Raw genomic sequence first — 14328 nt, forward strand, 5'->3', positions numbered from 1 at the left:
CAGCAAGCTACACCGCAATGCAGAGCGCCTCTCTTGAAGCTATCACGCTTACCAAATAACCCTGTGCCGAAAGGCGCCCCTCTTCTTTGCCGGAGCCAACGTGGATTTTCAGTTGCCCAATAACATAACATTTCCATGGTTCGTGAATGTAGCCTCGCCACTAACTAAAATCAAATTAATCTGAACTTGAGCACATCGGCAGAATTCAATGCGACGCATACAATCTGTACCAGTTAATTCTTGGTGGAGACGATACAGTGAGGATGATATTTTTGGCGATGCGGAACATTAACAACACTACTCTGGCTAATGCCAGATTCCCCTGCAGTCTCATCCGAACTAACACAAGGGTCTCAAACACGGTGGGAAGAGTACCAATTTAGGTTTCCTCTATTAACTTTCCTTCGCGGGATATGTTTCTGATGCTTTAAAGAACCAGTTGTTCTCAATTTGTCATACACATATTTAAATGTACGACGTTCATGGTGAGTACGTTGAGGATATCTTTCAGTGCACAAGTCTCTAGCTCTCGCTGAATTTCTTTGGCATTCTCTGTAAATGAGAAACATATAGACTTGTTCTTCGGTGGAATACGTCATTCACATTCACTTGATTCGACGATACTAGTCTAGCGTTGTATTGCGAAACTGTCGAATGGTGTTTACATGTCAATGGCACGTTAGATGGATACGCCGTATTCGACGAATATTTACTATTTGCACTATATACGAGAGAGAATTGTCAGAGCATGTGCTTCGATAAGTGCCCAAGTAATGAGGAATACCATGCAATCCATGATAAGAAGATTGCAGGACTGCATTGATACCAATGGTCATCACTTCGAAGACCTTCTGTAAATGGACGTTCATGAGAACTTTTTGACCTTTGTTGACCTTCGAAGACCTTACTGTTACACATCATTGGGTATGTCTCAATAACCGCTATCAGAAAATAAGTACCAAACTATAGCATCCCTTAAAAAAACGACAAAGATAACCTTCATATCTATGACGCGACCCCATCTAGCAACAAAAAACCGGCGTCATATTATGACCCCCCGTTGTCCCATGTAACATTTGTCCCACAAACGTTTCAGCTACTATCATACTTCCGGAGTTATTCTAGGTGGCAATAGTTAGCGGCTGTCCGTGTATATTGCGGAACGGAGGACGTCTTAGATGGCTCGCTTGACGGTGGTTGGCAGGTGACCAATTGAAATATTACAAAGTTTAGTTCACTACGACCGGCTGGAAATGTGAAGTTTCTTCGGAAATTATTTTCCTACCGTCCTTTAACCCTTGTGTAACTCATTTAGCACTCTCTAATCACACTGGCACCCATGGCAAACTTATTGTCTTCAATAGGAGTGCGAACAGCGATATCTGTTTCATAAAGTGGAATTTTTAATCTCGCTACATGAAAATTGACTCTCGTTTTATGCCACGTACGGTCTTCGTTCATGGAAACATCACCAGGTCATTAGCTAAACGGCTAATTTTTTAACTCTTGGAGTGATAACGCAAATGAATGCAATTCTGCGCTCCACGGGTACAGGGAGAAAGAAGGGATTTTTAGGGTCCAGAGGGGGGGTGGGGAGGGGTGGTAGAGGTCAAGAAATGAGCCACACAGGCACCTTCATGCTCGAGGAGAGGAGTGCTCCTCAGAATCCTTACACGATGTGGGATCGTTGGTGTGGTGCAGTGGCTTGTTGAAGGTGAATGTCACCTGCAGAACTTTGTAAGCGAATAAACATACACTCCTGGAAATGGAAAAAAGAACACATTGACACCGGTGTGTCAGACCCACCATACTTGCTCCGGACACTGCGAGAGGGCTGTACAAGCAATGATCACACGCACGGGACAGCGGACACACCAGGAACCGCGGTGTTGGCCGTCAAATGGCGCTAGCTGCGCAGCATTTGTGCACCGCCGCCGTCAGTGTCAGCCAGTTTGCCGTGGCGTACGGAGCTCCATCGCAGTCTTTAACACTGGTAGCATGCCGCGACAGCGTGGACATGAACCGTATGTGCAGTTGACGGACTTTGAGCGAGGGCGTATAGTGGGCATGCGGGAGGCCGGGTGGACGTACCGCCGAATTGCTCAACACGTGGGGCATGAGGTCTCCACAGTACATCGATGTTATCGCCAGTGGTCGGCGGAAGGTGCACGTGCCCGTCGACCTGGGACCGGACCGCAGCGACGCACGGATGCGCGCCAAGACCGTAGGATCCTACGCAGTGCCGTAGGGGACCGCACCGCCACTTCCCAGCAAATTAGGGACACTGTTGCTCCTGGGGTATCGGCGAGGACCATTCGCAACCGTCTCCATGAAGCTGGGCTACGGTCCCGCACACCGTTAGGCCGTCTTCCGCTCACGCCCCAACATCGTGCAGCCCGCCTCCAGTGGTGTCGCGACAGACGTGGATGGAGGGACGAATGGAGACGTGTCGTCTTCAGCGATGAGAGTCGCTTCTGCCTTGGTGCCAATGATGGTCGTATGCGTGTTTGGCGCCGTGCAGGTGAGCGCCACAATCAGGACTGCATACGACCGACAGAGGCACACAGGTCCAACACCCGGCATCATGGTGTGGGGAGCGATCTCCTACACTGGCCGTGCACCACTGGTGATCGTCGAGGGGACACTGAATAGTGCACGGTACATCCAAGCCGTCATCGAACCCATCGTTCTACCATTCCTAGACCGGCAAGGGAACTTGCTGTTCCAACAGGACAATGCACGTCCGCATGTATCCCGTGCCACCCAACGTGCTCTAGAAGGTGTAAGTCAACTACCCTGGCCAGCAAGATCTCTGGATCTGTCCCCCATTGAGCATCTTTGGGACTGGATGAAGCGTCGTCTCACGCGGTCTGCACGTCCAGCACGAACGCTGGTCCAACTGAGGCGCCAGGTGGAAATGGCATGGCAAGCCGTTCCACTGGACTACATCCAGCATCACTACGATCGTGTCCATGGGAGAATAGCAGCCTGCATTGCTGCGAAAGGTGGATGTACACTGTACTAGTGCCGACATTGTGCATGCTCTGTTGCCTGTGTCTATGTGCCTGTGGTTCTGTCAGTGTGATCATGTGATGTATCTGACCCCAGGAATGTGTCAATAAAGTTTCCCCTTCCTGGGACAATGAATTCACGGTGTTCTTATTTCAATTTCCAGAAATGTATGTACATGATCGGGGTGGAGGTTCCTGCATCGTTCTCCTGCGAATATAGCAGAGGATTAGGGGCCCTCATACATTGCCATGTCAAACCCCACACAGAAAAATATGTCCACCGCCCGTCTGAACAATGAGCTGTTGGAATTAATTCCTTCTGTAGTTTCTGAGACTCCGTATCCTGCAATGGATGTGGACTAACTCATACATCAACTTACTTGTCCGGACAAACTCGTCCAGTGGTAGTGTTCCTGCACTCCTGTTAATCACTGTGCTCTGTGACAGAGATAGAGGTGCAGAACGGTGGTGGCGTCGGTATCCCGTAACGGGTATTTTTCTGGATGATGCGGCAGCCTTTCAGTTGTTGGTGCTCGAGTGCTCTAATGACCCGTGGCTAAAACGATGGTACCCATCGGCTAGACAGGCATACGTGTCTTCCTGTCGTCGTAGTGTAGCACAGCGAGAAGGGACGGGGCTTTTGGCTGCGTAAACCCCTTTTAGACCATTTGGGGAGTGGTGATCCTCATAAACTGTAGAAAGAGCGGAAGGCATATTTCCACTTATTGAATTAATTATAGAAAAATTATACAGCATATACTGAATATGTTATATTCGAGACTCTTATGTGTTATTTCTTTGAATAATTTTCAGGATGAAATTGGTGTAGAAACTGAGCTACATTCTTATGTTAGTGAAATGTTGTTCTTTGTATTCTGAGAATCAGTATTTGATATGGATCGTAAAATGTTGCAGCGGCTTTCATCGTATTCGCATAAATTCTGTAAGGACGTAATGAGGAATGTATTCTTATTTTCACGCCTCCATATGTACGTGGAACCGAAAGGCTGGGGATTAACAGTGGTGTAAAGTACCCTCCTCCAAGTGTTGCACACAGTGCAGTTACTTCCAGAGCGCATATCTTGTTTTAGGTGTTGGAAGTGATAAACGATTAGTAAGTGAAGTAAATCTGATTTATGTGTGCGATCAAAAATATAGTGGCAAGTCTTTTCGAAAGCTGACAGTTGGATCAAAGCAATGTGGTCTCTTAAATCCAATGCAGAACGATGTGTTCGTCAACGATCGTATCTTCATTTGTTCAAAGTAAGCTTTAATTTTTTTTTTTTACGTTGAGAAGACAAATGTAGGACAATAAAGTGACGACAATAACATAAACACTGCACATTATTGCAACAGGATAACTGTCTTGTTTTGCTACTAAGGACAGTCTTGCTGTCTGACTTAGTCAGCGACACTGCAATAGTAACAGAAGAGTCGACAGTTTAATATGACACATGCAATTACACTAAATACAACGTGTAAACACTCACTTCTCAACTCTGCCAATTCTTTCGTTAGGTGCCGGACCATCTGCTGCCCAATCTCTGATATAAGTACGAACATGTTTTTCATCTTCATAGAGGTGAAGGCTGGGCTCAGAGTAGTCCTCATGTCGTGCCACTCCTTCCCTGCAGAAACGTGTTGTACATAGAACTTCCATTTAAAAAATTGTTTACTTTAACATAGGTCGGAAGAACAGCTCAACATCGATTAAAAATAACGTATTTGATGACAGATTGAATGTACAGAGGGCTCCCTACTTCATACTAAAGTACTTACCGGCTTGAATCATATTCAGAAAAGATTTAGCATAATGTTGCAATAAATTTAGCTGCACAGTTACAATGACAGTAAGGGACGCTAATGCTTTTATTTATTAAATGCTGTGCAGGATTAACTTAAAACTGGATGGGGGGGGGGGGGCGGGTCCGCACCCCTTTGACGCCTCCTCCCGCTTTGACGACGACGCTACGTCCTTGTACTGCCGCCCACTTCCTAGCTGGCAACGTCACATTTCTTCGCGATATTCCGGATCTTCAGCCCACATTGCAACATGAGAAACTAAATGCTGTAAGTAACGGGTATCAACCGCCGCAAGCGGACTTTCAGATTATTTTGTGCAAAGCATGGAATTTGTTCATGCCCCTTTCAACGATACAGCTCGTGGTGCAGTATGAAGATTTGGAGCATTGGCTGAAATACGACTGTGGAGTTGTGAACCGAAAATTTTGCGAGTTTACACTGCGAGTTACTTCTGTGTTATTGTTGATCTGTTTTTTATTAAGGCGAAATAACGACACTGAGCAACTAGGAGCAGTGATTTCCGATATACGTCCGTCACTACACTACCTTGTCAATTTTTTAGACTAGCAGCTATGATCCAGAGTAGAAGTAGGTGTGACACCGCCATGTGGAGTATCTCCACAAATATATGATTACCTCGAAAACTATTGACTAACAGAACCCAGAACATTATAATCTTGATCATCTTGTGCTACACAGATGATTCACATTAATATTAAAAGAGAACCACAAAACTTGTGGTAACTCTACGGCGATGTGACGGGACATCCTCCTCTAGCATTACTTTTCCGCAATAGTAGTTGTCGGTGCCAGTATTATTTTTCAAACTTTGCAGAGCTCAGTATAATCTCAGTTGCTTTTCTGAAATCTTTCATACAATTTTATACACAGTATGTTATATTTCAAGCTAAGATTTATGAAAAGGAATTACTTTATAAAATATTTTAGTTTCGCTTTTATAATCGATAAGTACTAGTTCTGAATGTACAGTTAATTTTTTTAGAAACATTTGAAGTTAAGAACTATTTGCACGCTTAAAATTTCTGTTATTAATTACACAATCCTGTACTGTTAACTATGTTTGTTTCTGGATTCATTTATGAAATAATAATCGAAATTAATAATGTAACGAAAATTAGTAGGAATTCATTTGTTAAGAAAAATTGTAAACCCTTTGAAATATTGTTATTTCCGCAGGGTATGATCGGACGTATTTTTGTATAATAGGCGAGAACAATGAAATTTCGGCTTTGTTAATGTGAAAAATCAAAGTACTGTATGATATACCAAAATGTGAAAAAATTGTTTAATGCGTACAATAGATGGAAGAAGGGAGGAGGGAGGAGATTGCAACGCCCAGGCTTTTTTGCGTCTGTAACGGATGCCGAAGGGGGCGCGGGGTGTCGGTGAACTCTCTGGCATTAAAATAATCTACTGATAAAAAATTATAACTTTCAAGAGGTTTATGTATTATAACTAAGGCAGTAACTTATAAATATTGTTAATAGTTGTAAATGCTAGGCGAGTAAATAAAAATTGGCGAGTTACAATAGAAAATACAAATGACTGTGCTGATATATTACACAAACTACTACTCAGCTTCGTGACAGGAGACACACTTCACAATTCTTTCTGAATGTGTGTTACATACGTGATTATGACTCGGTCCACAATACTGTTTTGGTTTTCTTAGATGTTGTATGTCTTCTTGTTTGTTTTAGCTTGTTACGCACAAAAAGGGTACAGGCCTTTCCCTACAGGAGGCTGATCTCCAGGTGTTGTCGTTTCTTCGATTTTATTTTGTGGAATACTTTCCACCGACTGGACGATTTGTTTAAAAATCTGCTTACATTGTCAAAATGAAACAAAGGAAACCCCAGATTGGAACATGAACACTATATGGAAAAGACAGTTGCTGTCTACCATAAAGGTGACAGGACGAGTCGCAGACAGGCACAACGAAAAGACACAACATTAGCTTTCTGCCGAAGCCTGCTGAAGAAAACGAAACGCACACGCACACGCATATTCATTCATAGAAGCAAACACATCTCACGCTCACATGACCGCCACCTCTGGTTGCTCCGACCGGAATACTTGTTCCTGCTACCTGTCGATACACTGCTTCCAACCTAGCACGTTGAAGGAAAAGTTTCTGATTGCTATGAGTCTTCTCGTTCCATCTTGGATGTTGCTGGGTGAAGTTTGTGGTTTGCACTGATAGCAAAGATATCGATGAAAGAGTAAAACATTGATAGAGGCCATATCTTTGTTCCCCTCTCGCAGGCGTACACAAGAGCCATTTGATCAATGGTATCAGTTCCACCTTTCGTGGAATTGTAATATGTATTTACGTGGGTTTTGTACCTCTTTCCTCCTTCAGTGCTTTAGTCTTGGCGCATTGTTGATAATATCAGCAATTTTTAACTAGGTTTTGTTTTTATTCTGTAGGATACCAAAATAACTTGTGGACTACCAGTTGTTAGGTCTTGAACAATAACAATGATGAATATAGATCTCGATCTGATGCGTTCTTCATTATACCTGGAATATGCTTCCTGTCTGAGTGCAGAGTTCCTGCTGTAGTAAATTTATATAGCCTTGGTGTAGCTCTTCCGTCAAATCCACCGATGTGTAGTATCGATCTGTAGTAATATTTCGACCAGTATTTTTCACAGACACTGCCAGACGTTTAACGACAGCTGCTGAAAATCGTTCTTTCTCGGACAAACTTTGTACTTTAACTGCATAGCGTTCCATATTAGTGACGTGTCTGTCTACTGCGTACAGTGATGCCATACTTGCCCGGTTTCTCCTCGTTCTCTGAGGGATTAACGTCCTGTAAAGTTTCTTGAAACGTTATCTTGGCATAATATCCTTGTAAACAGGCTGACACGTTGGATTTGATCGGAGATAGTGTAAAGTGACTGAATTGTCCTTATTTGCACCCTTTGTATCAGTATTCCTATAAACAAGTACAATGGTTTCTCATTAGTAGCAGTGACATTCAACCTAACTACCTCTTCATTTGAATGTTTTAGTATAACATTCAGCATGTTACGTGTAAACGCCAAGGCGTCTCCAAGAGAATGCCAAACAGTTACTCCAAACTCCTCCCTTGCCACATACATCAAAAATAGTTTTGCATAACCCCGATTCCCAGAACTCCTAAAGATAGACGTTGACCGTGGATATTGTATCACACAGTCCCTTTGACTGTTCAGAGATGTCATTAAACCTGCCCAAAGATATAAACAACCATGCATGAGCAGCGCCTGTCAGACGGAGGGGGTTCGACAGCCGATCAGTTGCAGTCATTCCACCATGAAGCTGGTACCACGTCTTGTGTTGTCTGTAGTTCAATTAAGCCTAAAGGGTCAATACCGCGGTTCGATCGTGTCCGTATTGTTACTTTATGCCAGGAAGGGCTCTCAACAAAGGAAGTGTCCAGACGTCTCGGAGTGAACCAAAGCGATGTTGTTCGGACGTGGAGGAGATACAAACAGACAGGAACTGTCGATGACATGTCTCGCTCAGGCCGCCCAAGGGTTACTACTGCAGTAGATGACCGCAACCTACGGATTATGGCTGGAAGGAACCCTGAAAGCAACGCCACCATAATGAATAATGCTTTTCGTGTAGTCACAGGACGTCGTGTTAACGACTCAAACTGTGCGCAATACGCTACATGACGCACAACTTCACTCTCGAAGTCCCTGGCGTGGTCCATCTTTGCAACCATGACACCATGTAGCGCGGTACAGATGGGCCCAACAACATGCCGAATGGACCGCTCGGGATTGGCATCACGTTCTCTTTGCCGATGAGTATCGCATATGCCTTCAACCAGACAATCATCGGAGACGTGTCTCGAAGCAACCCGGTCAGGTTGAACGCCTTAGGCACACTGTCCAACGAGTGCAGCAAGGTGGAGGTTCCCTGCTGTTTCGGAATGGCATTATGTGGGGCCGACGTACGCCGCTGGTGATCATGGAAGACGCCGTAACGGCTGTACGATACATGAATGCCATCCTCCGACCGATAGTGCTACCACATCGGCAGCATCTTGGCGAGGCATTCGTCTTCATGGACGACAATTCGCGCCGCCATTGTGCACATCTTGAGAATCACTTCCTTCAGGATAATGACATTGTTCGACTAATGTAGCGAGCATGTTCTCCAGACATGAGCCCTATCGAACAAGCCTTGGATAGATTGAAAAGGGCTGTTTATGGACGACGTGACCCACCAACCAATCTGAGGGATCCACGCCGAATCGCCTTTGAGGAGTGGGACAATCTGGCCCAACAATGCCTTGATGAACTTGTGGGTAGTATGCTACGACGAATACAGGCACGCATCAATGCAAGAGGACGCGCTACTGGTTATTAGAGGTAGCGGTGTGTACAGCAATCTGAACACCACCTCTGAAGGTCTCGTTGTATGGTGGTACAACATGCAATGTGCGGTTTTCATGAGCAATAAAAAGGGCGGAAATGATGTTTGTGTTGATCTCTATTCCAATTTTCTGTACAGTTTCCGGAACTCTCGGAACCGAGGTGATGCAAAACCTTCTTTTTATTTATGTATATTAGCAAGAGACTTCCTAGGTATTCTGGACTGTGTAATTTAAGACTTTACTCTGGGCTGTGTGATTACATACCTTCTTTCAAACTTGGTCAAAGTTACATGCCGATGGTCACTACTTTACGCTGCATTACCTTCATCGTCTTCATCATCTCTAATGTCCACATTACTTTCCCGATCTGAATCATACTCCGTAACACCATCTTTCACTTTCACTCCCTGAGTTAGAATTTTCATTTAAAATAGCGTTCAAAAATCTTTCCAAAGATGGTTCACGTATTCTTTTAAACATTTCTGAGTCTCGATGTGAACAGTAGTGAATTGGAGCAACTTACTGGAAATATACAAGATAAATACAGCCGAATGTCATCAACAAACACTTTCTCTGAAAATAAACTGATTACGGAAATTATCAAGAATTCCAGCCAACAAGAAACATAGACTTGCATCGTTTCAGGCATTGGAAACAAAAAATCTTACACAGAAAATTTTTCTGTATCATGGAAACCTAATTGATGGGGGAGAGTGCGGGTTGTTGAACGCATATTAAAAGTTTCATTTTTCTTCTTTCAAAGGACGACATTCCTGCAAAATTAGCCGGCAGGGGTGGCCGTGCGGTTCTAGGCACTACAGTCTGGAGCCGAGCGACCGCTACGGTCGCAGGTTCGAATCCTGCCTCGGCCATGGATGTATGTGATGTCCTTAGGTTAGTTAGGTTTAATTAGTTCTAATTTCTAGGCGACTGATGACCTCAGAAGTTAAGCCGCATAGTGCTCAGAGCCATTTCAACCATTTTTGAACCTGCAGAATTGATGACCAATTAACGTTTCGTACAATATTCAATAACTCAAAGGGAAAACTTTCTATGACTAACCCTGGCAAACATAAGCAGTAAGGAATACTCCCCCTCCAGCGTCCTAGGGTAAGGTACGTTTATGGTCAAGACAAGTTTCATTCAGTGAACATCAGGTGACACTGCCAACAGTGAGAATCTGTTATGAAGGCTGTTGGTAGTATCATACCACGATGTTCAGTTAGCGGCGTGTCCTCTCCTAGCGACGGGATCATGGTCTGTCAAGAGTGCGGTTTATCGTTCAGTGATACTGATGTTCTCGTTGATCGGGACCCCACCACTGTCACGTGAGCAGGGAATCGATGGGTCCAGGGGGATCGTACTCAACCCCATGCTGGTTCTCGAAAGCTCCACACGTCCAGTGCTTGGGTTGACAGATATATTGATCGCTTGGACATGCAGAATCGCACAGCCTCGTCACGTTTCCTTGGTCACGAAATGGGCTTGGCTGTAGCTAGTCAAGTATGCACACCGAGCTAGTCTGGAGCACGATGGAGTATCAGCGTGGCGGTCGCTGTTGAGAGGAGAGAGAGGAGCGTCTACAGTGGTGCGACCAGCAACAACTCTGGACTCCAAAGTGGCCCTGCGTCGTCTTTAGAAAAGTTCCATTTCTGCGTGCAGCGTCACGACGGTCATGTCTGTGTGTGTACGCTCCCAAGAAATCGAACATTGTCATGTTTCTGTCGACATCGTCACTTCGGCTCAATACGTTGGCATGATGACACAGTATACAATGTGGTCACCTCTGGTTCACGCAAACAGTAATTTGGAGAGCATGTGATACATTTTCGACTTTTTGAGGCCGGTGACATGAGTCCTACTATTGAGATCTCCGTGACATTATCTTGCAATGAGATATTGTTGTTCTGACCAACATTGCTACAGAGGGTTTCCGGCTGTTGCCCTGGGCACAGCTTTCTCTAGATCTTTCAGCCACTAGCCGAGAGACTGGCATGTCACCATTCACTAGCCTCTACAACTGATGAACTCTGGCATCGAGATGAAGCAGCATGGAATCTATTATCTGAACAGTCCAGCTCGAAGCTAGCTGGATTTGAGCCCTTTTTTGCTGCCGGAGGCTGCTCTGTGATATTTTGCTTCCTATCTTCTTTCAGATCACCTACAAATTTAATCATCACATGCACCAGACAGGGAGACCCTTCAAAGTTAGATATTAAAAGGACCTGCTAAGTAACGGTGGGGCAAATGTGCACAGTCCCTCCTTTTTCTCCCACTGGTTTTTGCTGCCTACCGCTTTGATTTGTCCCCCCCCCCTTTTCCCCTTCCTCCTTTCCTCCCTTCCCCTTCATCTTCTTATTGTATTGTTTATTATTTATGATAACTTACAGTTTATATTCTTAGATTTTACCACAATAACTTTCCTTGACAGTAACTTATTAATTATTTGTCATGTTGTAAATTTTATGTTAGTACGTAGCCAAACATGATCTTGTCTCAAATGCCATAATTTTAATTTTTAATGTTTTAAACTAGTTTAGTGTAATAAAGGTCATCCACTAGTGCAAACTCTCCTCGCCTGTAATCTCATACGAGGTGCATTCAAGTTCTAAGGCCTCCGATTTTTTTTCTCCGGACTGGAAAGAGATAGAAACATGCGCATTGTTTTAAAATGAGGCCGGGTTCATTGTCAATACGTCCCAGAGATGGTGGCACCGTACGGCATATGGAATTTTACCGCCAGCGGCGAGAATGAGAATTGTTTTAAATACTTAAAATGGCGACGTTTTCTTTACTTGAACAGTGTGCAATCATTCGTTTTCTGAATTTGCGTGGTGTAAAACCAATTGAAATTCATCGACAGTTGAAGGAGACATGTGGTGATGGAGTTATGGATGTGTCGAAAGTGCGTTCGTGGGTGCGACAGTTTAATGAAGGCAGAACATCGTGTGACAACAAACCGAAACAACCTCGGGCTCGCACAAGCCGGTCTGACGACATGATCGAGAAAGTGGAGAGAATTGTTTTGGGGGATCGCCGAATGACTGTTGAACAGATCGCCTCCAGAGTTGGCATTTCTGTGGGTTCTGTGCACACAATCCTGCATGACGACCTGAAAATGCGAAAAGTGTCATCCAGGTGGGTGCCACGAATGCTGACGGACGATCACATGGCTGCCCGTGTGGCATGTTGCCAAGCAATGTTGACGCACAACGACAGCACGAATGGGACTTTCTTTTCGTCGGTTGTGATAATGGATGAGACGTGGATGCCATTTTTCAATCCAGAAACAAAGCGCCAGTCAGCTCAATGGAAGCACACAGATTCACCGCCACCAAAAAAATTTCGGGTAACCGCCAGTGCTGAAAAAATGATGGTGTCCATGTTCTGGGACAGTGAGGGCGTAATCCTTACCCATTGCTTTCCAAAGGGCACTACGGTAACAGGTGCATCCTACGAAAATGTTTTGAAGAACAAATTCCTTCCTGCATTGCAACAACAACGTCCGGGAAGGGCTGCGCGTGGGCTGTTTCACCAAGACAACGCACCCGCACTTCGAGCTAACGTTACGCAACAGTTTCTTCGTGATAACAACTTTGAAGTGATTCCTCATGCTCCCTACTCACCTGACCTGGCTCCTAGTGACTTTTGGCTTTTTCCAACAATGAAAGACACTCTCCGTGGCCGTACATTCACCAGCCGTGCTGCTATTGCCTCAGCGATTTTCCAGTGGTCAAAACAGACTCCTAAAGAAGCCTTCGCCGCTGCCATGGAATCATGGCGTCAGCGTTGTGAAAAATGTGTACGTCTGCAGGGCGATTATGTCGAGAAGTAACGCCAGTTTCATCGATTTCGGGTGAGTAGTTAATTAGAAAAAAAATCGGAGGCCTTATAACTTGAATGGACCTCGTAGTGTCGTTTCTAGCCAGAAGCTTTCCTTAGCTCAAGCGTTACGTAAATGAGGCTAGTGCATTAGCTGTACGTTGGTGAAGTACTGTTCAATGACGAGCACCATGTTGTGCATGTTATTAATATTGTGGAGGTGAATTTTATATTTTACTGACACCGTTCAGCTATACAACGCACCTCCTCTACAACATCCGACGCAATAAGGCTGAATAACATTTGTATTCGCAACGATTCATTAGTGTAGTATGTATAACTTACGATGTATTCAGTGTTAACCGGTTTAGTCACTCTTTTTCTCATGAAGAAGATATTTCATAAACTTTGAAACCATAGTGAAGGGATTTAAATAAAACTTGTCACCTGACAGGCTGTTTATTATTTATTCACGAATATTTTATCCTACAGCTGCTGCATCAACCATGTGCAAAATTTTAAAATTTAATCATCTATTGTTCCTACTATATGGTAAACATACAACAAGGAAAGGTTTATTATTTGCTATCCTTTTTGGTATTGCAATTTTAATGGTTAATAGTGTATGTGAGCGTATTACCTTTCAAAGCAAAAAGCATTCTCGTTAGCAGGGGATTGGCCTTGTCAGTCGTAAAGAAGTCCATGTGGTCGGTGAAGTGGTCGAAATCCTTGACGGTGACAGATCGGATCAGTTCGGGGTCTCTGACCATGACTGCCGGCATCGTGAAGGAGAAGACGCCACCGTACGGAAACGGGTCGAGCTGCTGGTACAGGTCTCGGACGATCTCGGTGAAGGACTTCCTGCAGAGCAGCACGTCCAGCATGTTGCCCACGAGGGGCAGCGGCGGCACGGAGGGCACCCCGAGGCGGGCGAAGCGCCGGCTGTGGCGGCGCCACCACAGGGAGAGCAGCAGCGCGCCGCCGGCGGCCAGGGCCGCACACAGCGCGAGCCAGTGGGCCGCCATGTCCTGCAGGGATCGCCAGCAGTCGATCGTTTAGGCAAAAATTAAAATGCGCATTGATTATAAATCAAATGATGATTTTAAAAGGATGTATTTCCGTCAATACTTAATATAAAAACACGACACTACCACCGTTACAAAGAGGGAAGTTTGTCTCGATGCTGCCTTTCGACTGTGTACGTGGTGTTCTCATCAACTCACTTTCTATAATCGAATATCAGCAGCAGGAACGCAGTCTCCAGGGTTAAGACACGCACTGATCATTGTCACC

The 14328-nt window shown here is 44.7% G+C and overlaps 1 protein-coding gene across 1 annotated transcript in view; it reads right to left on the bottom strand.

Moving 5' to 3' along the window:
* The window catches only part of LOC124796290 (cytochrome P450 9e2-like), a 70323-nt gene that overhangs the window by 38696 nt on the left and 17299 nt on the right, over positions 1–14328 (bottom strand). The window contains exons 2-3 of the mRNA XM_047260410.1: positions 13676–14063; positions 4502–4639 (exon numbers count right to left, since the gene is read on the bottom strand). Of these exons, the coding sequence (XP_047116366.1) occupies positions 4502–4639; positions 13676–14060 (523 nt within the window). The 5' untranslated portion in view covers positions 14061–14063. The remainder of the gene's footprint in view (positions 1–4501; positions 4640–13675; positions 14064–14328) is intronic.

This window comes from Schistocerca piceifrons, chromosome 4 (genome assembly GCF_021461385.2).
Source record: "Schistocerca piceifrons isolate TAMUIC-IGC-003096 chromosome 4, iqSchPice1.1, whole genome shotgun sequence".
Classification (NCBI taxonomy): Eukaryota; Metazoa; Arthropoda; class Insecta; order Orthoptera; family Acrididae; genus Schistocerca; species Schistocerca piceifrons.